This window comes from Watersipora subatra, chromosome 1 (genome assembly GCF_963576615.1).
Source record: "Watersipora subatra chromosome 1, tzWatSuba1.1, whole genome shotgun sequence".
Classification (NCBI taxonomy): domain Eukaryota; kingdom Metazoa; phylum Bryozoa; class Gymnolaemata; order Cheilostomatida; family Watersiporidae; genus Watersipora; species Watersipora subatra.
Window position 1 is genome coordinate 11,563,299 of NC_088708.1, and position 26,866 is coordinate 11,590,164.

General features: G+C 36.2%; 1 protein-coding gene across 1 annotated transcript; it reads right to left on the reverse strand.

The window, feature by feature from the left end:
• Positions 1 to 3,444: 3,444 nt before the first annotated feature.
• LOC137400506 (tRNA-dihydrouridine(16/17) synthase [NAD(P)(+)]-like) lies at positions 3,445 to 26,617 on the reverse strand. Its single transcript, XM_068086834.1, has 11 exons — positions 26,566 to 26,617; positions 21,534 to 21,678; positions 21,247 to 21,424; positions 20,211 to 20,370; positions 19,887 to 20,082; positions 18,585 to 18,688; positions 17,695 to 17,839; positions 17,154 to 17,345; positions 13,763 to 13,976; positions 11,028 to 11,103; positions 3,445 to 4,240 (listed from the first exon to the last, which is right to left on the reverse strand). Exons 2-11 carry the CDS (start codon positions 21,617 to 21,619, stop codon positions 4,140 to 4,142), a joined length of 1,452 nt encoding a protein of 483 aa, XP_067942935.1. The 5' UTR covers positions 21,620 to 21,678; positions 26,566 to 26,617; the 3' UTR covers positions 3,445 to 4,139.
• Between the last annotated feature and the right edge of the window lie 249 nt (positions 26,618 to 26,866).

The window sequence follows — 26,866 nt, forward strand, 5'->3', positions numbered from 1 at the left end:
TAAATCATTTAAACCTAATATTTGTCAAAGGCGTGTATAAATCGTCATAACAGTTGAACCATACAGTCTATAAGAACATTTTGATACTAAATTAATCATAAAATTTTACATTAGCTGATGCCATTAAAAATACCCCCTATGCATTGCAGAATGAGAACGAACACTTTTTCGACCATTTTCGAAAAGACCGTGTGTCTGCGGTGAACGATTTATCAATATTATTACAGTGTACGGCCTTATTATTACTAATATAATATGAATAATAACTTTCATCAGTAGTATTGTTCAATAAAAATCAACAAAAGTCCATAAATCTAAAATTAGCAGAAATTCGTAGCTGTAATGCATCGGACACGATTGGTCATTGCTAACAAAAACAAAAGATTTTGCAAAGCGAAACAAGTCAAGATGGGTTGTTAATATATTTTTATTGGTTCAACACATGCAGATACAGGTAATTGTTTTTTTCATTTATGTACAAATATCACATGGTCATTCAGTGGTGTAGTGGTTAGAGTACCAGACTGTATATCACAGTACCCGAGTTCAATTCCTAATGAGGCGATTTTATTTGTAATGCCCTGGTGTCACTTCGGACAGACGGACACTGATCTTATTATAGTAAAGATTATATGTGCTAGAGACCCTGCTGGTTCAGTGTGCTGCAAGAGACTGTCAGGTGTAATAAATATACATACAATTATTCTGGAATGCCAAGAGGTGGTCCATTGGTGCAATCGCTTGAGTGTTGTTGTACCATTTGAAAGTCCCTAGTATGATGTGATCTTTTTTACCCAACCTCTAAAATAATGGCTTCAGACAGACACGAATAGAGGCTGGGAAAATCTTGTTATAATACATATTCTATACATATTTTTTATTAATTTCCTTTTCTAAAGTAGTGGTTAAAAATTCAATTAAACAGACCTTATAATTTCCTCTTTCGTGCTAGTAAGTCAACTAATATTAATGCTTGTATAGTACCTTAAGTCAGAGATGAACTAAGGTAAACATAGACAACTCTGAACAGATCCATTCCTACACTCTCTCGCTTAATAGTCAATAGAACTAGTTTGACATCCTGCTATAATAGTGTTAATACCAATTACCCGTCTTTGGATGTATTTATCGCGACAGTTTTTTTGTCAAAGTAACGAAATATCCAGTTCTTGGAGTGTTTAATTAGCACCGGCTGGAGACAGCCAGAAGACTAACACAGACTATGAAGACCACCTGCCGGTATCAGATATAAGAAAACTTCAATCATTTGAATTGGAAGCGGAGAAATTTTAAGTAGCGGAATAGACTATTATGAGAATTCTTCAAGGTTACCTACCACGTATATACACAGAGTTACACTCGAAGGAACAAAAGAGAGCATAATGAGCAATAACAATGGTATGGCTTATCTTTATTCCTCACTCTATTAAGTCTCCCACCCCACATATAAGAAACTTACTGGGTAATTAATACGTACTTGAGATTCAGTATGATATCAGTAGTAAAATGACAGATAAATCTGCTGGTGAGAAAAGGTAAGGGATGCAGCCCTCTCAATAGTTTACTAAAGTAAGTTGCCGTCAACGAAATCGTAGGAACACTTACATACATTGACTTACACATAAACTTTTATTTAATACCGTAATCATCTTAGGAAGGTCATAAAGGTAGTGAGAGCTCATGGCTTTTTTAATTAGAAGCAATTAATTGAAGCAGGTTGATTGAACCCATAGGGTTGTCAAATATACTGCGACACCAAATAAACACAACACTGTAATATACAGTTCGCCGTAACATTTACCCTGCACTGTGGAACACACACAGCGCTATACAATAGATACCGCTATATAGAGCGCACACAGAAGTGTAGAATGTAATATTATGCTGTTGGGTGTACATAACGATAAACAATCTCTATTGACTTTTGGGACAGAGAAAATGCGTGAAAATACTTTATGCTTTGAAATATAAACAATACCGCTGACACATCATATAGTGTTACGGTACACTATAGCTTCATTAATAAATCCCCTTTGTCATCATGTATGTCTGTTAGTCTGCGTAAACAGTGTTTTCCAATTTTTTGGCCAATTTCATTCAAGCTTCACACGCATCTGCTCCGTCGGCAAATATATTTGTTTTCAACACTCTGTCTGGTTCCTGTGAACCAGCCTCTCAAACATCAACCCGCGGGCTGTCTGGTTGAGAATGTAAGAAACTCTGGTCATCGCCAGTCTTAATGTTAGTTGTGAAATAAATTGGCTAGAAGAGACATACTTTCACGAGAGACATGATTATGTGGTATTCTAACATAACAAAAAACCTTGAACATGTTAGCTAACACAACAGCAACTGGTTGAAAGAAATGGTAACACAGTAACAACCAGGAGTGCTAGTAAGAGAGGGTAGCATAATCACAACCACAATTGCGAGCAAAGGAAGGAGTGTTGCCATCAAAAGTGCTGTCATTATTGCATTGGGACTGGCGTGTAAAACTATCAGACATGAGAAGACAATCAACTGCATTGCTGCTATGCTTTGTCCATTAAAACGTTCACTATTTTATCATCTTGTCCTTTAAAGTTTAGCACAATTGGGACGAATATGAAGTACTGATAGGGAGATATTGTAGCACTACGATACAACACTACAGCACTACAATACAGCACTACAATACAACACTACAACAATACAGCACTACAATACAACACTACAGCAATACTTGCATTACTGAGGCAAAATGGACAGCTGGAGTTCTTCAAAACTACGTTGTCTTGGGCGTAGTGGAACTATTCAAATGTAGACATGCTAACTGAAGATTATATCTAAAGATGGAATGCTAATGTTGATATATGTAGCCAAAGATGTTTTTATCATGATGTTCTGACTAGTCAAGGAGACAAAACTTCATTAAAGGGAATATTTTCCCTATTTCCCAACTTTGAAGAAATACGGCTAGTGCTCCATGACCAGCAGCCCTGACTGCGCCATCGATGGTGCACTGAAGGAGAGAAAAGCCAGGCAGTCATTTTCAATATTAATGTTCCCAAACGTAAGTATCCAAGATACATTCGAGGAGCATGTGTCAAGGGGTTTGGTAACTTTGGTAACAGAGCTCTTGTGCAGTGATTGTCTCAGTATGTCGACAAGCAAAGATTTTTCAACCGCTAACCGTAAATAACCACGGAGCATTATACACAGCCCACACTGGTATTACGAGGAGAGACGACAGACTGCTCAGAGAGATACGGCGGGTAGCCTGTTGATTCACCAAAGCTTGTTTGAGCATCATAACATCCCATTAGGATGATAAATGTACATATGGACCAAATGCATAGACTAGCAATAACATTTTACTAGTAGTTACTAGCAAAGCCTAACTTCACAAACTTACACAATTTTCATACAGCTAGAGATCTTGAAAGCTCTTTATTGCCTTGTGTGATGTATTTGGAATGCACAATAGTTTCTTTCCTCAAAGTGATATTGTATTAGAAAAACTGCTTTTTTGTTCACACAAAAATTTAAAAGAGAGGTCAGATCAGGAAACGTTACTTAGACCGCACGTGAAAACAGTTGAAGACTAGGAGTGATACATGTGATAACAGATATTCTTCATGCATGATCAGCAAAACAAGGCATACATTTCAAACATTTCATAAAGTCAAAACTTTAAATTTGCCAATAAAATGCCAGTAACACAAGGGGTTGTCCCTCAATACTCGATTATACCATCCTGACCTCAGACATAAAATAGTGAACTTTATCTCAATTCATAAAAGAGTTTAATAACAGAGCAATATAAACACTGCATGAGTCATTCCTTGTTCATAAGAAAAAATAGATTTTTCTGGAACATTATCCCAGGCATAATGATACAGCGCAATAATGCCTTCAATCCACACCGATCGGTCATAAACATCAACCCAGTGGGAGAATTCGAGCGACCCGATTGACTTGGACTGAATCGCTGGCCTACAGAGACAAGCGCGATAATTACTAGAGGCTATAATCCTGATGGATGGGACTCTCATCATCTGCTGAGCTGTTACTAATCATAACGCCCGACATTCCAAACCAAAACGTGTAAAAAAATAAAGATCTTCAGCAAACTTAACAGAGAGATTGAAGTAGATAGGTTAAGTAGAAGAAGCCATTGCGCCAACAACACTGTTATCATCTCTCTCCACCTTCTCTAGTTTCCTCCTGACAGTAGATTTGTTGTAGTAAAAATTGTGGGCTGAAGAACGAAAGAAAATAAACATTAGATATTAGCATATATATATTTAAAATACAATGTATAAATATATACGTATATGCGGTTGTTTTTTAAACATGTGACTTGGTGATTAATAACAGGCAAAAACAATATGTCTGAGCAGTATAACAGGCAGATTTAGGTTGAAGTGTTACAAAAACAGTAGTGTCTTCCTGAGCAGTACAGCAGGCAGATTTAGGTTGAGATGTTACAAAAACAGTAGTGCCTTTCTGAGGAGTACAACAGAAAGATTTAGGTTGAGGTGTTACAAAAACAGTAGTGTCTGTCTGAGGAGTATAACAGGCAGATTTAGGTTGAGGTGTTACCAAAGCAGTAGTGCCTTTCTGAGGAGTACAACAGGCAGATTTAGGTTGAGGTGTTACCAAAACAGTAGTGCCTTTCTTAGCGGTACAACAGGCAGATTTAGGTTGAGATGTTACAAAACAGTAGTGTCTGTCTGAGGAGCACAACAGGCAGATTTAGGTTGAGGTGTTACAAAACAGTAGTGTCTGTCTGAGGAGCACAACAGGCAGATTTAGGTTGAGGTGTTACAAAAACAGTAGTGTCTGTCTGAGGAGCACAACAGGCAGATTTAGGTTTAGGTGTTACAAAAACAGTAGTGTCTGTCTGAGGAGTATAACAGGCAGATTTAGGTTGAGGTGTTACAAAAACATTAGTGTCTTCCTGAGCAGTACAGCAGGCAGATTTAGGTTGAGGTGTTACAAAACAGTAGTGCCTTTCTGAGCAGTACAACAGGCAGATTTAGGTTGAGGTGTTACAAAACAGTAGTGTCTGTCTGAGGAGTACAACAGAAAGATTTAGGTTGAGGTGTTACAAAAACAGTAGTGTCTGTCTGAGGAGTATAACAGGCAGATTTAGGTTGAGGTGTTACCAAAACAGTAGTGCCTTTCTGAGGAGTATAACAGGCAGATTTAGGTTGAGGTGTTACAAAACAGTAGTGTCTGTCTGAGGAGCACAACAGGCAGATTTAGGTTGAGGTGTTACAAAACAGTAGTGTCTGTCTGAGGAGCACAACAGGCAGATTTAGGTTGAGATGTTACAAAACAGTAGTGTCTGTCTGAGGAGCACAACAGGCAGATTTAGGTTGAGGTGTTACAAAACAGTAGTGTCTGTCTGAGGAGCACAACAGGCAAATTTAGGTTGAGGTGTTACAAAAACAGTAGTGCCTTTCTTAGCGGTACAACAGGCAGATTTAGGTTGAGATGTTACAAAACAGTAGTGTCTGTCTGAGCAGTACAATAGGCAGATTTAGGCTGAGTTATTACAAAAACAGTAGTGTCTGTCTGAGCAGTATAACAGGCAGATTTAGGTTGAGGTGTTACAAAAACAAAACACCACGATATCACTTTACAACAGAGAATCTTGGTGTAGGGAAAGATATGAAAAGTTTATTTAGTGCTCTCTGTAGACTCAAGTGATTAATATCACTACTAACATACTGTGTCTGCGTGCCAGGAACATTGTTGCTAACACTTCTGGGTTGAAGTTACCTATCATCTTACTTATTCAATTATTCATTTAACTTCTATTACATTTACTTCAAAGTTTGACTTGCAACAAAATTCTCATTACAGTTACAGTCATACTTCGACTTACGAGCTTAATGCGTTCCGAGACTGAGCTCGTATGTCAATTTACTCGCATGTTGGTGCAATTAATTTATATATAGAACAATTAAATATATATTGATTGGTTTCCATACTCTAAAAAATGCAAATAAAACACTCAAAACAAGATATTGTAACAGAAAGAACATGTTGGTTATTGTCCTAACTTACCATAAGCTTTTAAAAAGCAACAAATAAAATATAATGCAAGGAAATGTGATTAATTAAAATGTAAAATTAAATACATACAATAGCAGCTAACGCTAGCATTTGCCAGAGAGGGAGATATCCTAGGGAGTTATAGAGAGTTATCCTTCATTACAACAGTTGACTTTGATAAATTTGGATTTTATCAAAGTCTTAAAAGACAAACTTAGAGAAGCAAACCTAAAAGCAAACTTTCATTTTTAACTTGACGTAATTAAAATTTCTTCGGCGTTCATACGGTAGTTTGAAGTTTCTCGCCGGTTAGCTAATTTTTCCTTTGTTTCGCTTTCACGACTAGCTGGCCGTTTTAAGATAAACCTATCTAAGGACGTTTGCCTTTGTCACCCTTTCAACATGTTGCAATTAGGACGAACACAGGTGTCGTCACAAACGGTTAATGTACGACCACTAGCCAACTTGTCCGAATGTTTATAGTTTTGATAGATAGCACCGGCCTTTTCACATAGCATCGTTCAGTTACGCCGTCACCGGCCAATTGTTGATCTTTTATCCAATGCCTGAGCAGTCTCTCCCATCAGCGGTCGTGAAGGTCGCTGCGCCGTTTAGAAACTATGGTTAGTCCTTTTGCGAACTAAATAAATGCCCAGAATATAATCCTTCTGTTTGATAATTGCGAATGTATTTCTGTTATATTGCTGAGCTAGCTCAATCACGCATACACACTCAGCCCATTTTTCAATAATTTTTCGTTCAATAATTGTTATCATTTGCTTTTTCTTTGCATTTCATCTTTCATTTTCCTGGCAAACTTTCGGTCTACGCACAGTACTTTTAATTCACATAATTCTGCACTGAAAGTCGCGCACAAAAAACACGGTACTAAAGTATAGCCTGAGCAGTTGAAAAATACAGAGTGATGCTGTTCTCATAAAACACCTCCGGCATACTTGGCAACTGACTCACGTGCTCGTATCTCAAACATGGCTCATATGCTAGTGCTAAAACTTGCTTAAAAGCTGGCTCGTATCTCGAATTTATCGTACGTTGGAGCACTCGTAAGTTGAAGTATTACTGTAGTTGGTATCAAAGGGTTCACCGTGTCTTACTCTGCTGTGTTGTAGGTGCAAAATATGTGGAAATGTGATTAAAAGCTCTTAAAAGCTAAAAAACGAACAGTTAATCGCAGCCATCATGAAAACGCCGTAGATTGGAATCCCTTTCCAAAACGGCTCAAATGGGAAGTAGTTGAACACGATGGCTTCTGTTTACACTTTCATGCAGCCTCATTCGCCGAAATATTTTTACAAATATAGTATACGTCAAGCATTCAATAAAACCCTGTCTATTGTCCTTACGCGACTATTTCAACATTATTGTAATGCTGTCACTTTGAGTACTGATAGCTCAAAACCTACCATAAAAATTCGTTCAATCTTTTAACCATAGCTCAAAGAAGTGCTTATAATCCTCTGATAAACATGAGGAGCCTGTTGGCCACCTGTTATAGTCAAAAAATGCTGCAGAAATTGTTCGCGCCAGTTGGCAGGAAGTATGGGTCACAAGATCAATTACGACTAGATGATTAGACCAAGCAGAAACAAAACTGTAATGTAGCGAGCATCTATATTTGATATGGGCTTTCTGGTAGAACCCGAAGTGTTTGTCATAAACTAGTGCTACCGAGGCATTTTATGTTGAGCCTTTTATTTCATGTGATAACAATCACGTGTCAAAACAATAACCACAATGGTTGAGTATATCATCGAAATAAAGAGATTGTAAACTATGGCGTTTTTGTGATGGTTGCGATTAACACTTCGTTTTTGAGCTTTTAAGAGCTTGTAATCACATTTCCACATATTTTGCACCTACAACACAACAGAGTAAAACATGGTGAACCTTTTATTACCAAATAACTGTAATGCGAATTTTGTTGCAAGTCAACTTTTAAGGAAAAGTGTTTCTTTGCATATCTAAGTGAAAATAGTTAATTAGGAATATTTGTTAAAGTGGACGTAGATGGAGATTACTGGAATTAACCACCTTTCAATTGCACCAAACTGAAGGACTCTTCAAGATCTATGATAATCAAATGAGCCATAAAACCTAACTGTCTATTAATTGACCAAATCTAAAAACATTCCACCCAAATTTAAAAAAAGAAAATGCTACAGGAACTTTGTAACCTGATAGCGTTTACTTATGATGTGAATTTACATATACAGTGAAACATGGATAACTCAAACTTCACGGGACCGAGCGAAAGTGTTTGAGTTATCAGAGCGTTCAAGTTATCAGAGCACAGTCACAAGTGAATGTATTTATCAGTAGATACATATACAAACTACATGTATATATAAAACTAAAGTATAGGTTGTTTGTTGTAAGTTAAAGGGCATCTGATGTAGAGTTTTAAAGTATTTATCAGAAAGTATAGATATTTTTATACACTTGAGATTTGTGTGCTGTTTTGGGTGATGTGACTGCCAGAACTTTTTCAGGTTAAAATTGGCAAAACCTAATCGCGGTTAAAACGCTCAGAAGACATTTTTTCTTCTGAGTGTTTTACTCGAGATCAATTTTGCCAATTTTAATCTTAAAACGTCTTGTCAGTCACATCACCTAAAACTGCAAACAAATCTCAGCCCAATAGAAAAATATCTATTCTTTCTGATAATTTTTAAAACTGGACATAAGTAAACATTTATGACCAATGCAAAAAAGCATGCTTTACATCTGATCAGTTGTTTCATTTAAAAAACTTATCGAGTGTAGTCTGTGACAAGGTATTTTTTGACAAAGATCAACAGTGTGACTTATTGTAGAAATAGATTTTCAACAGTTATTATAGTCCTTAAAAACTTGTTAGCCTTTTCTAACAAAATTGGCCCATCGATAGGTACGACTTCACTACGCACTTGTCTAAACCAAGTCAATAATACACCATCCAAATCATCGTGCGACGTTGAACGATCTCTTAGCCTTGATGAATTTTGGTCACATAACGATCTTATTCTTTCTTTTTGTTTAATCCATGTTGACACTGTACTTTTTGGAAGATTTTCTCTTTTTGATAATGCTGATAGCTTTTTTCCTGCTTCGATTTCCTTGAGTACTTTAAGTTTGTCAGAAGGTTTCCACGCTTTTCTTTGCTTGCGTGATGCCATCGTAAAGCAGATGTCTGTTGTAGTGGACGCCAAGCCACGAGCCTATTTGTGACATTTTATCTTTATGTATCCGCATATAATCACTGTTACAATATGTTTTTTTGCATGTTGTGTCTATCTTTATTAAATTTTTATCGCTAATACCTTCCAACGTTTATAGCTTGGCCGTAACTAAGCGAACGTCTTAGCGACCCTATCAATCATTTTTATACGATTTCTTTTTCGGTTCCATTATACGGTACGGGGGAAATTATACGTACACTACACGCGTACTAAAAGCGCTTTCGTTAAGAAAGCAGAGTAGTCTCAGCTCCGTGACTAGTGGAAACTCCTTCAAAATAAATTGAACGGAAACCGTTTGTGAATTCGGCAAAAAACTGTTTGAGTTAACGGTGCCCAGGTCGAGTTATATAAAACCATTTATCATTGCGTGGGAACGGACTAAGCAAATCCATTCGAGTTAACCATGTGTTCGCTATATCTGAGGGCGAGTTATCCATGTTTCACTGTATATACAGTCAAACATGGATAACTCGAACTTCACGGGACCGAGCGAAAGTGTTCGAATTATCAGAGCGTTCAAGTTATCAGAGCACTGTCATAAGTCCATGTATTTACTTATTTATTAGTAGATACATGTACATATACAAACTATAATATAAATCAAAAGCACAAATGGCTTGTTTCAAATTAAATGCTTCTAATGTAAAGTTTAAAACGTTTTTATCAAAAAGTATAGAGATTTTTCTATCACTTGAGACTGGTTTGTTGTTTGAGGTGATGTTTATTGCCAGGACGTTTTTTAGATTGATATTGGCAAAACTTGATCGTTGTTGAAATGCTCAAAAGAAAAGACATCTTTTTCTTTTGAGCGTTTTACCCACGATCAATTTTGCCGATTTTTCTTGAAGTTTATGCAAATATTACCTCACTTTACTTTGCTTCCGAAGGGCAATCGCTAAGCGGATGTTTGGTATAAATCAAATTTCACCAAACCTTTAGAAAAGTCGTTGACAAAAATATTTTGCCGATGGTGGTAATAACGACGCTTATGAATTACGAAAAGTTGAGGTTTACCTCTACGGCTTGGAATAAAGTGATTTTCTAAAGCGATAACAACCGTTTCGGTAGCCGTTGGGAAAAAAACAGTTCGAGTTAACAGTGTTGAGTTCGAGTTATCTATAGCAATTTATCATTACGTGGGAACGGACCAAAGAAACCGTTTGAATTAACCATGTGTTCGAGCTATCCGTGGGCGAGTTATACATGTTTGACTGTACGTATATATGGTTTTTGATAGACAAAGAAGTATTGTCTTTCTTGCTAAAAGGTGCTCTGTACACGAAGCAGAGCTATACTAAAACTTGGTGTATGTACCTTTTGTAAAAAGTTGTACATATATCAAGTGTTAATTTTTGATGGATGTAAACATACACATTTAGGAATATGTAAAGCGAGATTCAATGAGATTCTGTACTAGTTGGAACAGAATACAGCTTTTACATCTAATGACTCTGATCAACTATTCTATAGCCCTCAATTGCCATTAGCAAAAGCAATAACGCTCTTCATGAAACTACTCTAGATGGGGATGAACTGCTTTGCATGATTATCACAAGTTTTTAATCAAGTTTTCAAGCACAGTCCAATTATCATTCTAATTTACACAGTAGTGTAAAAATCGATATAATCCAATTCCAGCCTTCTGTAATGAAAGTCACACAACCTTTGGCTCGGAAATCCATGGCTAGTGCCAAAAAGAAAACGGTTATGCTACAAGATAGAACAGTAAAAGCTAAAATTTACCTGAGCAGTTTGAGGACAACTCCACAGCAAGTCGTTTGCAGCAAACTTTGCAACACTCCCTCTCACACTTGAGGCCCTGCAAAAGAAGAGGCATGGCATAAGATTGAAATGAGTGGAATGAGAAGGATGGACACGAGTAGAGCCCTTCAACCTTAAGAGGATGCTTGAAAGTTACACTTAGGGAACAATATGGTAAAAAGTAATTATGACTAGCTGCATACATGTATTATGTTGTTGCATACTAAAAAACTGCAATTTTTTTTTATTGGTGTAATTCAGATATCTTGACATCTTGAAAATGCTATACATACTCGACAAGACCTTTGTGCATCAAGATGCAAGTGACTTAAATTCTTAGAAATACATTGTTTCTTTATATTTCATTAGTTTCAGGGTTAAGGTCATTTCTGAACACAGTAAGTTAGGAGTCTGCATCTCCTGGCAGATGATTTATTTACTATCCAATGCAGGCATCTTTTAAGCTCATTTCAACTTTGTGATAGCGTCAAAAAAATTTGGACCAACTATTCAGAGAATAAAGTAACATGTGAAGCCAGAGAATACTGTATTTAATTCTATTACCTTAAATTATTTATAATCAATTATGACGAGCATGTCAGCATGATCGTATTTGTGCCATATTTATATTTGGTATACACATGTATATACTAAATATAATATATATTTTATTTGGTAAGATTATTACATACACTATATATTATATAAGTATTATATTTAGTAATATCATAATATATACTAGAAATTCCCCTGTCATACAGCCCACGACCTGATAATGGAATAAGTGATAATGGAAAAAAGAAATGGTAGTGCTGGTTGTTGAAAAAGTAGTCAGTAGGAATTGGCAGAGTATAGTGTAAATGAGAGTTGTTCGAGATGACATAAAATAAATTTGAGGGAGCACGACTCCAAAAAGGTGCAACTAACAATTTCAACAAATATAGATAAGTTAGATAAGATAATTAAAGCTGTAGGCCTAACCTACTATAATGTATGTAATTTAACAACAACAATAAGGAAATATGTTTATTATAACTCTGAAATGCAATATTAGAAGTAGAATGGCAAGCTGCTGTGTACTATACACAGTTTGAAAGTTGGTTGTGTTGAATGTAGAATGGTTTTGATAGCGATCTTTAACAGAAAGCAAGTATGAGCGTTCATGCGTCTGGACGTTTTCTGCAAACTGGAGCAAAATAAAAAAATGTTCTTGTCATAAAGGGGCATTGTCGTTCGACCCTAGCTTGTACATAAGATGTAAAGAATTTCGGCTAACGTTTTAAATAATTTAATGAAACCTTTAGTGACTGGACAAAAAAAAACATCGGCTGATAAACTGTGTACCACAATTTCGTACCTGTAAATCGGTCTAAGCCTCAAACGGTCTACGTTTATTACAGAAACCTTCGGATAAATTCGAATAATTATTCTATTCTTATCATTAAATTTAACAATAATTTTATAAAATTGAATAATTATTCTTATAATTAATTATTTTCGCAAGATAGTAAAAACGGAAAAATATTAGAAGCCTTAGCAATTAAACATTGCCATAGACTGGTGAAATGAGCATGTTTTTCTTGTGAAATGCGCACTGCTAAATAGTTCTACTATCTGTCGCACGGCTTTTTTCGTATCGTAGGCCGGTCTTGATTATGATTAAAACAAGCTTTTCAAGTGTTTTGCGGCGATTTTTGGCAGAATTAATCTGTCTATTTATGTATAATGCGATAAGATGGGTAAGGTTTAGGATATTGTCTACACTTTTCAAAGACTTGGTAACATATTTAAATAGGTTTATATGTGTTGTGTATCAAATGGTTAAATTTGTTGATGAGATTTCGGTACAAGGGTTTGTGATGGCCGTTGATGAATAATTTTCATGAGTCGTGTGCACATATGCATTTATCACAAATCTCCCGAACAATCGCTCCGCTCGTGTTTGGTCGTGGGATTATAATATGCATAGATTATAATATATATTATAATGAATAATAATACATATATATTACGTATGTAATGTACTGCATGCTTGCACAAAAATATGTAATTCTAAAAGATTCTACTGTTATAACAATTGTAAGACCTCGTAATAAAAACAACAGAAAGTACCGCAAAACCTCTATTTGCACACCACCTTTACTTGAACTTCTTTATAAAAGAAGAGTTAAAAAATACAATGACACCCTTTAATTGGACGCCACCTCTAGTCGCCTGCCATTTTGACATTTTTTGATCTTTACAAACCCATAATTAAATGCATCAGTAGAAAATTGTACACAAAATGGTACTAATAATGACACATCTACATTAATAACAATTAGTTTTTTTTCATTATTGCTGTAGTGGTTGTCGTGATTTTAGTGACGATGTACCTGAGAAGATCGATCGTCACAATCATCAGAACTACATTCTGATTCAATGTCATCAAGGTCTAAATCCGATTCATTGTTTTCAGATTCATTCATAGTGTGATTTACAATCTGAAGACCTTAAAAACCTTCTGAATGATGAGAATATTCTCCAGGAACTTCGTATGACATAATAGCAGCCATTGTTATGGCGGGTTTCAACTTTAGAATGTTAAAAACGTCTTTTAAAATCAAAAGCGTATTGTCCATTTTATAACTCCAAAGAGAGTTATAAAATGTTCAAGGTGAGAAACGAGTCAGATACATCGTAACAATAACATACGTAACAGTCAAAAGTTAGCTCACCCTTGCATTAGATTTACATTCCACACACATCTCAAACTTGCCCCGGCCTGGTGTTTCTATATTGCTCATAGACTTATGTGGCTTCTGGAGGGCCTTTTTCAACTTCTTTTTGGAGAGTCGCTGAAGAGCCTCGGGTAAGCCATTCTTCAGCTGTGCATCGGAGAGAATTTTTTGTCGTTTTGCGTCACTAGGTTCCTCAGTTTTTGCATTCGGGCTAATCAACAAGCAACAAATGTTAGCATCTTAACAAATCTGTTATAGAAATGTTGGAAGCTTTAACTGATTAATGCTAATATATTAACAAATCTAAGTATAACACAAGTGTTAACATTTTTAATATCAATTTGTAACAACTTAGTTAAACGAGACATTGCAAAAGGTAAGACCATTAAAAAAGATACCAAGTGTACTGAGAAACTCAAGTGCAGAAAGTGAATTTATCAAAGTTGCAACAGACTCCCACATAAAGATACAACTATTCGAGGATTTTGATAAACAGCAGGCAGCAATACTTTCAAGAAACCTCAGGGCTTCTAATTTCCTAGATCATCGATCATTGCAAGCATTCAGTTAGACTATTTCATAAATAAATTTGAATCTTTAGCCTAATGAAATTTGGAATCAATGAACAATCTTTACTACAATAATAGCAGTGTTCGTCCGTAGCCATGCTAAGAACGCTAGGAAAAAAGTTGCTCCGCTAGGAATCAAACCCAGGGCATCAGGTTAATAAGCACGTCTGCTACCATTACACCACTAGATTACACACCACATTACAATCCCCTTACCGCTTCACAGGATAATTCTCCATACACTGATTACTCATGACGATTTTTTACAGCGCACGAGACTGGCAAGTGTAGTAGTAACTAGTAACACAAGAATATGGTACAGATCAAAGCCAACAGGTAATTATCGAGCATCCATAATAAGACATCACAAAAATCATTGCTTACGAAATGACTAGGCTTCGCCAACATTGACACGGGATTCAAACATCATCTGATGCTGAAACCAATATCAAAATGGCAAACAACATAAGAATATCTTATATGGACTACACTAGAGGTGGAACGAGACACGAGACGTCTCGAGTATCGACCTGTCTCGTCTCGTATCGGTCTTGTCTCGACTTAACTATTGCCAAACTCGAGACAGGAAATAGAACTAAAGCGCCTGCGCACGGCTGTTAAAACATGGCTTCTTGCGGTAACAACAACTCCATATATTGTAATGGATTGCGGGCAACTGCCTTTAAAGTTATACCCGGTCCGTTACTACCTGTTGCTATTGATTATGTTGGCCACTGAGTCTAATCATGTAGTCCGGACAACGGCCCTGTTATATTTCAGTTCGGTTCTGTGTCCTTAAAACAGATACCGGGTCGTATCTAATTACTCTTCGGATAATCCAATTTAATAAATAAGACTTGCGGGTAAAATGTCTGTATTTTATCGTATCGTGTCTAAACACCAACTGTCTTTCATAAAATTCGGGCCTCTTTTACGTATATACTACCAATCGCGGGTTACCAATCGCGGGTAAAACTTGCCCGGACACGGAGAAACGAACGAAAGGCCGTGTCGACCATAGTCCGTGTTCGGTTAACAATAACGTTTTGTTAGCTCAATATAAGAATATACATGTGCATGTATACAGTAACTAATATAATTTCATGAGTACAATTTAAATATAATTCACATACTTCAGTTAATACACAAACAACACTTGACATTAATGAAACGATAAGAATGAAAGTGTTATCGTGTGTTCTTTTAGTTGCGGTATTTCTTTGTAGAGCGATGGCTATCAGTTTCATTACATCAAAAAGTAAGAACTATTCAATAGATGGTAAAAATATACATGTACAAAGCAATATGTTTATAATAATTATGATCAATCAAGCTCAAAATTCTTAGAATATATAACTTTGGTGTTTTAGAGCTGTTTGTGTCACTTTTGTTTACAAAAACTACATGCATATCACTATTAAAATGTTGTATTTAAATCGTTTACACCAGGTGAAAATTCAATTTAAAAATAGTTTTATTAATTTTATATATACCAAGTAGCTAGTACTTGTGTAGTGAAATCATCACCAAATGCTCGTTATTTTACTGTCTCGTGTCTCGAATTTTTACAAGACAGTGTCTCGAGTCTCGTCTCGAACTTAAAAAACCTGTCTCGTTCCACCTCTAGACTACACGCACATGTAAAACCAGCAAAGAGGACAACGTATAGTAATATACAATGTATAGTATGGACCATTGTATAGTTTTACATCTCCTGACAAGAACCCATTTCCCTTATCACTAACTGGACCATAAAATTGGTCCGGACAAGAACTGTCATCACGAAATGATGACTGCAAAGAAAACAAACCATTTCAATCGTATAAAACGTCTTAAAGTTGTGATATCAAGTTTTCGTCAAAATACATGTTCCCGAACATATTCTTGGTTTGGATGTAGACATGTATCAGGACAGGATTGACTTCCAACAACACTTATTGCCGTACATCAATACAGTCAAACCTCCGCATGGGAAGTTATTAATATTTGCTTTGGCTGCCAAAATATAAACGTCGAAGCAAATATTCCTAGATGAATGTTTTGTATTTCGCTCGATTCGGTCAACAGCCTGAAAGTCAACGATATTTCTAGTAAATATATATAGCATACAAACATATTTTTTATAAAGCTGTGTAGAAAGCAAAATGTATAAGCTTGAATTTTATATAATCCATACTATTTTTAAACTTTATTGTTATTTTCTTCTATCATTATACTTAAAGTTACAAAATTGTAATGTTTCAACAAATTCTGGAGTTATTTGTTGCTCAAATTTGATGTCATACATGTATATCAAGAAATTCGTAAACTGAGATGATCATAAGTGGAGGTTCAAGTGTATAAAACAAAAAGCATTTAAAACGAACTGTGTTATATTTTAATTTTCATTTAACAACTGGATATCATCAAAAATTTGCAATTTTCTACTTCTCTTTCATATTAGACAGTCATAACTGCTGAGCTGCTTGAATCATCATAAGTATTCGCCGTGACACGTGAGTTCAAATAGAGAAATTATTCAAAATTTTGCAAGTCTCACGTTCTCAAATGATGGCGCTACCAACATGCCGGATACAATGTTTGAACAAGTTAACGTTCGCCAGCCCTTACGATGAACAAACCAACAAATGCGTGAAATTGAATATTGCTAAATAGTTAACAGTGACAATTAAAAATATTTTTTAGCTTTTTGTGAGAGATTGCTCGCTCAGATCATCCAGTGCCAAGGGATGTTGTGAAATATTGTTACACATTTTTGAAATAAGGATCGGACATTCCAAATTTACCATGAGCAGTACACAGAGCCATAGAACACTCACTCAGGCCGCACGTAGGGCTGGCACATCCAGTATGGATATTTGAGGCTGCCAAAGTCAAACAACTCAGGGTTATCCCTGTATCTCTGCTCATCAGCCTTGAGCACCCCCATAAAATCATTTACTACTGATTTCACAGCTTCCAAAGACTTGCATTCTCCGAGCTTCATCCTCCAACTGTTGTACTGATCAAACCTGTGAACCCAAGTCACATGACATTCAGACGCGAAGACATATTTCTATGCGTCAAGAAAGACACAATGGTTGCTAAAGCACATGCTATGGTTGTAAAAATTAGGAGAATGTTTGATGAAATGTGCAATACAGGTAGAATGCACTCTACTCTGAGAATTCATCACATGAATGAAAGCAATCGGTTTATTCCTTTGCATGCCTTTCTACCATTCCTCATAGGCCTCTCCTAAAATGAAGAGTTACTACTCAAACCAAATGATGAGTAGAAAGTGTTCCAGACTAATGCTATCTACAGGCTCAAATGAGACGGAGCAGTTGAATTCAATTCAGAGCTGCAGCAGCTACTCACGCGTGTATGCACATCTTGAAGACATGACCTCTAACAAAGGTTAGATTACAGGGATATTGTGTAGCCAACTCCAAATACTCCTCAATTATGTCCCATACAAAAGGGTTTACTCCATCGAAGAGAGCTGGATTGTGCAGACTTCCTTCTGCAAACAGGTACACGATACGGGTACACGATACGAGTACAGGATACGGGTACATGATACGGGTACAGGATACGGGTACACGAAACGGTTACAGGATACGGGTACAGGATACGGGTACAGGATACGGGTACACAATACGGGTACACGCTACGGGTACACGCTACGGGTACACGATACGGGTACACGATACGGGTACACGATACGGGTACACGATACGGGTACACGATACGGGTACAGCATACGGGTACAGGATACGGGTACAGGATACGGGTACACGATACGGGTACACGATACGGGTACACGATACGGGTACATGATACGGATACATAATACAGGTACATGATACGGGTACACGATACGGGTACACGATACGGGTACTCGATAAGGGTACACGATACAAGTACACGATACAGGTACATGATACAGGTACGCGATACAGGTACACGCTTTGATTATCACCACGACACAAAGAAATGTAAGACTATCCTGCAGCATGAGTTTTATATTAAGCAACATACACCCCTACAGAGCATATCATATAGAGTGTATCCTACAGGGCATACCTGTTACTTATGCTGCAGAAGCTTCTAATGTAAGATAAAAATAATGCACGTAATGTTTTTCAAGGTGAGAGCCAGGCCTTAAATGCTAACTGACAATACTTCTGACACTGGAAAGCATAAGCAGGTTAGCTCTGAAGATGGACATGTATGTGACTGACAGTGGCAAAACGTGAGACAATCACCTGCAATCATGACCCCTTCCACTCCTGTGGCCTTCATGCATTCCCTCACATCATCTAGGTACTGTATGTTACCATTCGCAAATACAGGTATTTTAACAGCTTGCCTGCAAAATCAAACGTGGAGAAATAAACAGAGAAACAACGGATAAAGTGTGAACCGGCTCTTACAACCAGGTATGGCACATTGTACATTAGCTTTTAAATTTAGAAACATTCAAACTGCAAACATCAGAAGCACAGGCTAACTGTTCTGCCACATATGAGTATGTTCAATTAGGATCATTGGATTTATCATCTGGAACTCAATTTACAAATACAAAATGTACAATAATAATGAAATATCAACAAAGGGACTAAAGGTTAACAGAAAAACATAAGTATATATTATAAAAATTATCATAATCAATATCTTATATCTGAATGATAACACTGAACCAAATTAATTTATCTCAGATTTGACCAAACAGGATACAGTCTAACCCTACAACACCGCATATTTTGGATAAATTCACATACGTAATGCATTGAGGCAAATCTAGAACATCGTAGAATTCTATATTTACATTAATTTTCATGAATCTCTTCTCTAACTGCAAATACTTAACACATGAACTTAGAAGGTAAATAACATTCATTCTCACATATGGGTATACTAGTAACATAACAGTATAGTTTGTTAACTGACTTCATTTAAGATTATCTCTCTAATGCCTTAGCAACCACACGTAAAAGGTAGCGAATATCCTCGAGTACTAGATTTAGAGACTTATCATTTATTGGACTCATGAACAATTTTACAATCAAATGGTCAGTCCTAGACTATTCCAGTACTAGGTTCATAAACAGTTCATATCAAGTTACAACTGGTGACACTATGCTCAACTTCGAAGGGCCATTTGTACAATTACAGATATGAGAAAACCATCAACAGAAGGGAGACTCGTCATAATATAAGGATATTGGGTAGAGTCTGCAAAAAAAGGCTAGCTCAGTTAGGATAACAAGCGACTCAGCTAGTAGTGGATCTCAGCTATCCTGATGAAGCGACAATTACTTATAACTCTAGTTTTTTTATTAACCTCTCGCATCAGCGAATTACCGGTTATACAGTTGGTGATAGTTGAACACTGTTAGCCCAACACGCGAGTTTGAATGGCCAACAGAATAAACGCTGAAAACGCATGTCAAAGCAACACCATTCATCCTTAAATGACTACTTGCCAACTTACTTTTTTGGTGCTCGGACAATTGGAGCCTTCCGAGATATTATTAGGCATTCATGATAGGGTGCTACAACTGTACCTGACAGCCTGAATGTGAGCCCAAGAAGCTAGGCCTGTGAGAGGCCCCTTTTGTTCCCTTGTACGGCCATGTACAGTCAATAATTGTGCACCTGCTTCTTCTAACATCAGCGCATACTCGACAGTCTTGGTAATACTGGGGAATATTCGGATCTTAGCTGTGACTGGTATACTCCACTTGGCATGGCACTCTGAGACTGAATAAGTTCATAGAATGATATATAAGAGTCATGCAAAGAAAATCATGCGCAGTATATACTCCGAGTATGACCTGAAGCTGGTTGAACCTAAAATGCCAATCACATGAGTAATAATGCTGACGTACCAATTTCTTTAAGGAGTTGCCATTCATCTTGGAGAAAAGCACCGTAATGACCCCGTTTGGCGATAGACTGGGGACAGCCTAGGTTGATGTCAATAGCATCACACATGTGCTGACATTTCAGGCCTGCCTCTACCAATGTACTCGCATTGTTCCCGCAGAACTGAAGTCAAATATATGCTTGGTAATAATCAATGTTCAATACGCTAAAATCTAAATGAATCACACAAATCTACGCAAAATTACACAAATCTACACAGATCTATCACAAAATCATCACACAAATCTACATGAATCTGTATACAAAGCTATGAATAAATATACAGAAACTCAGCCATTAGCAATGACTTTATCTGCTAAAGTCGGCTTTAACCAAACTTTGTGAATATAAGAACAACTAAAGCTGATGAATAAATGGAAAAATTGTTTTGAACATCTAAAGGCAATAGAAAATTTTTACTTTTGCCTCACTTGAAACATGGAAGGTCTTACTTGTTCATTTGAAAGACTTTTACAGGGATTACGATACAAATATATTGGATGACAAGTAGCTGTCATCTTGTTAAACTTTTATTGGAAACAGAACAAGTGGTTATACATGGGTGTGCAGAATAACAACATGCTCAGCTAATGAGTAAAAATAATTAAACTCATGGGAAATAAACATATATCCAAACAACAGGAAACTTACTATTTTTTGCTTTGGATTGGACATATCTGAGCCAATAATTTAAAGTTGTTTACACAACGTAGTAAGGACGACTTCCAATATACTGTTCCTCAAAAACTGAAACTTTCTCAAATAGTGACAAGTTATGTTGTTAGTAGCAAGTAGTATTGCAACTTGACGCTCCGCCAATTAGTTTGCAGATACAGTACATGGGTGTAGCATAAATAACTATCGCCACATCACTGCCCTATTGCAGCAATGGCAACAGGTTGGAGCAGTTTTGCTACTATCCAGCAGATTGGTGAGGCCTAGTCAAACATACTCAATGAAGATGCACATTTGTGTAATTTAGAAAAAAAAACCTCTGACCTGAACGATGAGAGGACGATCTCCTTCGCATGTAGCCAGGCTCTCCTTTCTGTATGATAGGTCACGAATGAATACAGAAGAATGCAGCATGGGAGTGTAGCAGAGATGAGCGTTATGACGACGAGAGAGCATCCGCCAAGCTAGCTCACTCTGGTCTACCATAGGAGCCACTACATGTCTGCAAACAGTCACCACGCCTTCTGAAATGCTCGACATGGTGTGATGAACAACATGAAAACACACGGCAGCTGAGGCTTTGACTATTTGATTATATTGATGACAGTCACCTGGCAGCTCGGAGGCTTCTGTCCCAGAAATCGAATCCTCGCAATTTTTCCAATTGTGAGAAATGACTAGCATCTGCATTACTCATTTCACCCCCTCAAAACGTGGAGTGAACTGGATATACTGTACGCTGAAGCCCTCTGCGATCTGCAGCAGACAACAATAAGCCTGTAAGCTAGAATATTGACTGCTTTTCCTGAAACAAAGAGTAAATAGGTTTTTATACAACCAAAACCTTATTTACAATACATCAGGATAAACATAGTTTTGCCAATCTATCAAACAAATATTGCCTTGCACAATATGTATCTAAACATCCAGCACCAATGGAAAGACCATGTCTGTAGGTACTGCACGAAAAACTAGCATTACCTTACAACATTTGTAAAGTGTGAATCAATTAGCTACCTTACCCACCCTAATCAACATAAAACTTTTACATAGAAGGTCAGTTTTAGAGAGGGTTACATACAGTTACATAGAAAGGTCAGTTTTAGAGAGGGTTACATACAGTTACATAGAAAGGTCAGTTTTAGAGAGGGTTACATACAGTTACATAGAAAGGTCAGTTTTAGAGAGGGTTACATACAGTTACATAGAAAGGTCAGTTTTAGAGAGGGTTACATACAGTTACATAGAAAGGTCAGTTTTAGAGAGGGTTACATACAGTTACATAGAAAGGTCAGTTTTAGAGAGGGTTACATACAGTTACATAGAAAGGTCAGTTTTAGAGAGGGTTACATACAGTTACATAGAAAGGTCATGTAAGCTCTGCAATTATAAAGCACTACAATCGGAGGTAGCGGTAATGCAGATGACGGCTGTGGAAAATTACTGGTACAGTTGATGCCACTAAGAGTTTGTCAGCCAAAGATTGAGATTCCAAAAAAATGCTCAGAGAGCATTTTTTATAAGTTATACAAGGTACAATAATCTCAACCACTCTATCATCGGCATTATGATAACACTAATAGATAGAGCAACTGACAGAAACCATTCGGTTCTTCCGCATCTGAATGTTTGATGAGTTAATTTTAAAGTGCAAGAACAGCTAGCAGTCAATGCTGGTTGCGTTGCTTATGATATATACTGTAAAACCTCTAAATGAATGCCATGGCGCTCTATTTTTGCAGTGGCGGTCAATTGGAGGCGGCGTTCAAATAGAGGCTGGCGGTGTATTTTCAAATGATTTACGAAAAATAAATTGAGCTCTTTTACGGGCGAAGCGAATATCACCTATACTTTGCTCTCTTTTTCCGGAGGAGCAATATTAAACCTTTTGGATGCAATAAATCTGCTAGCTTACCTCTAACTTGTCAAAGATATCTTAATAAATATGCATTGAGAAACAGAGAAATATCTCCACTAGTTGATATCTATTGCTTGCAATTGACCTGCAATGGTATTTTAGCCTGTGTCCCTCTTTGCAATTTGTTGGCACTTTCAATTTTCAATTCATTCTAAATTTGAAGACATTTCTATTTAATATATATACTTACCAATGTGGCATAAAAGCTCATTGCATTGATATGTTTGCTACAGTTTGCAACCAAAACTAGTTTTCATATGCAATAGAAGAGTTAAGAGCGCCGGATCGATTGTATGATCAGATTAATGCAATGATGCTATCAATTAATCTATATATATTTCTCAAAGTTTGTCGTCGTTGTATATGTCCAGCTATAGCTATTGAAATCTTGGAATAAAGAATCTGTAAAGCAGAAGATTTAATCTCGGAATCTCCCATTCACCAGTCCAGTGCCTGGACTGGTGAATGAAAACTAAGCCACAGAGCTTAATAGACTTGTTAGGCGATATATGTCGTTATATGGGAACAACTGGGCGACTACTTTCGGTCACGATGCAAAGTCATGGCGTAACGTAGGTAGCTCTTAATATTAAGCTTACTCGAATTATCCATTGGCAATGTGCCAAGCTAATAACAAGTGGCAGGCAACTTTCATTACCTCTCATTGTTTATAAGCTTTTTAATACCTGGGTAACTCCAGGTAGGACAGCTAGTATACTATAAATTTGCAAATTTATAAGTCATATAATGATAATCTACCAAATGCTAAAATAAATACTCATGAACAAGTGACATAAACGAGTTATACTTATATTAAATGCATATACAAAAATTAACGTTTTTAAAACAAAAATATTTTCATCGTTAGCGTGAATAGCTGCATTCGGATTGTTTCTTTCGATGGAACGAACATGTTCTAGTTGTCCAATACCTTCTGCAATATCCTCTGGCCTCAACTCTTCTTTCGCACTGTTGAGCTAATCAATATTAGCGTCCGAACAATTTTTAGGCAGAGCAAAACTTTTACGGCTGAATTTAGCATAAATGCAAAATGTAAAAGTTTTGCTCGCTAAACGTAACCTTTGGCCCAAAATTTGCAAACAGTTTCTTATATATGTACATCGAAGTATTAAAACCGCGTTAAATAAAGAACTACTATTAGTCTGACACAGTAATTATTTCTATGGTGTTGTTATCAAACTTTATCTACCATCGTAAATTTAAACCATTTTTTATACATATGTAAGTTACTTCGAAGTAGAAAGTAGAAGTAGCATGAGACAGTTATTAATTATTTCAATGGTGTTGCTTTCAAAGTTTTAACAGAAAAAGCGAAAAAGTTTTGAAGTTGGACAACGAGAGAATTGATTGTTATAAATGTAAAAAATTCATTATTAATACGATTTTGTGGATATTTTGCTACTGATCATTTGATATTATCTATGTATATACATATAAATATCTATCTAATATATATAGATATAATATATCTATGTATATGTATATAAATGTGAAAGTATGTCTGTCCTTCCAGCTATGGCTATTATTAGAATAGCGTAGCTGAACAACAAAGCTGTGACACAACGTCATGACTACCGGCATTATTAATTAGCTTACTAGAATTTTCCATTGGCAATATGCCAGGCTAATAGCGAACAGCTTTCACTACTTCTCATTGTTTATAAGACAAAACACTTTTCTCATGATATGTAGTTTGAAAGTTAGAATGACAAATGTTGTTATATGTTAAATACAAATCAATTTTCTGTCCAAAAAGGCTTTTCTATTACCCGGGCAATGCCGGGTAGCACAGCTAGTGGTTTATAAAGATAAAAAATAGTCAAAGTGGCAGTCAAATCGAGGTGGCGTGCAAGTAGAGGTGGCTTTCAATTAGAGGTTTTACGGTTATATATACATGTGTATACATATTGAAGTTTACCACAAGTAGAACTAAAACTACAGCACTCAACATAAATTGGCGCTATAAGTAATAAATTAGTTGAGAATTAGAGCACTTAACTTGGTTAGCTACTGGCAGTTTCATGCTTGCGCAGTCATCAGGCTGTAGACCTCAACTGAAACGTTTCAGTTGAGATTGAGAGCCTGATGATTGCGCAAGCACGAAACTACCAGTAGATAACCAAAATAAATACTTTATCTAATTATCTACTAATATATATATTATATATAAAATGAAATCAAGACAGTTTTATATTATCCCACGACCAAACGAGCGGGAGCGAAGTTTGAGAGTTTTTATGATAAATGCATGTGCAAACAACTTATGAAAATTATTCATCAAAAACGTCGCAAATCCTTGTCTCGAAATCTCATCAACAAATTTAATCATCGTTTTGTAGAGTCGTTAAAGTATAATAACGATACAAAACACATATAAGCCGATTTAAATATATTACCAAGTCTTTGTAAATTGTCGACAGTCTCTTAAAACTTACCCATCTGATCGGATTATACACAAATAGACAGATTAATTTGGCCGAAAATTGTCACAAAACGCTTGAAAAGCTTGGTTTAATAAAAATTAAGACCGGCAAACGAAACGCCGAGCAACAGAGAATAGAACCATTAAATCGTGCGCATTTCACGAAAAAATAACGTGCACATTTTACCAGTCTATAGCATTGTCAAATTGCCGAAGGTTTCTGTAATTAACGTAGAAGTACAGAAATCATTTCCTTTTTGCCGATTTCAAAGTAACTGACATTTTGGAAACTTTTGAGTACTTTGGTATGCTAACTGATGTCCAACGCAGTGTAAGTAAAGGAAATGACGATGATATTTTTTTCTAACGATTCTTATGAGATTATTACAATATTTAATTATAAGTTTGGATGACTACAGAACAATGACTACGTAGGTAGTACCGATTTTCTAAAAATCTATATAAATATCACAACTTCTTGATATTGCTAGCTATGACGTTTTTAAATGTAAACAAAATTGTGCATTGGTTTATATTATTACTATATTAATAATATTGGTTATTCTAATAATATCAGTGCATTTTACTTCTAATATTGGCCAATATTGCATTTCTCCTATTGCAGGGGGAGAGATACATTATGAACATATAATCTTTTCCTTTCATTATTGCTATTTGTTGTATATAATAACACCCACACCCAGTACATTACAGCTACCATTGCAGTTATCCTATTGCACTGGAGTGCCATTTGACTGCTAATATTGCATTTCTCAACCATCAGTACCCTTTCTTTTTTTCCAATATCTCTTTGGTCGTGGGCTGTATGACAGTGGAATTTCTAGTATATAATGTAAAATAGTTATACATTTAATACATATATAAACATATAAACTTTTTTTGAAAGGTTATTAACCAAAAAACCTCAAATGCAAACGTTCTTTTCCCCAGAAAGCTGGCTAGTTAGTGCTACGTGTAAGCAAACTCGAAAGCGGTAGTGTTATCCAGGTGTTACGACGAAGTCACTTAAATATCAAACAGTTTCCAAAATGACAACAGAATGCTAAAATTTATTATTAGCTATTTGAAAGACCAATAAAAAGTCAACTTCATGCGCTTCAACCAAGCTTCACATCGACCAAGCCGAGTCAGCACAACACGCGAATCAAACGCAAATAAAACTTATTGACTCTAACGTCAACTGCTTTTACTAAAAAACGTAATAAAAATTTTGATAATGTTAAAATTGTTTTAAATATACAATCATAGCAAATGCTCTCACGTTCCTATCCAAAATTTGTTAAAAAGGGAGAATCAGCTGATATCGTGCCTACTTGCGTCTTTGCCAATGTCTGTGTTGCTAGTTCTTAATCCAAATTCTTAATGTAGTATGAGACGGCTACAACGCCGGTCGTCTTTATTTTAAAACTGTTTAACATGTCAAGGTTATTTTAAAACGTGCCCATAAATGTAACCATAAACTAATAATTGTTTTGCAGGGGTAGACAATCCTGTAGTAAATAATTGATGCTCGTTAGACGCTCCAGAACAAATTTAGACCGAACAAGGTTTTATTGTTACTA

Excerpts from the sequence above, each read along its gene's own strand:
- LOC137400506 (XM_068086834.1), bottom strand. The coding sequence starts at position 21,619 with ATGAGTAATGCAGATGCTAGTCATTTCTCACAATTGGAAAAATTGCGA. Across the intron at positions 13,977-17,153 it reads CAGCCCTACGTGCGGCCTGA|CCCGAATGCAAAAACTGAGG; the intron begins GTGAGTGTTCTA and ends CTTGTTGATTAG. Across the intron at positions 4,241-11,027 it reads GTTGTCCTCAAACTGCTCAG|CCCACAATTTTTACTACAAC; the intron begins GTAAATTTTAGC and ends TTCGTTCTTCAG.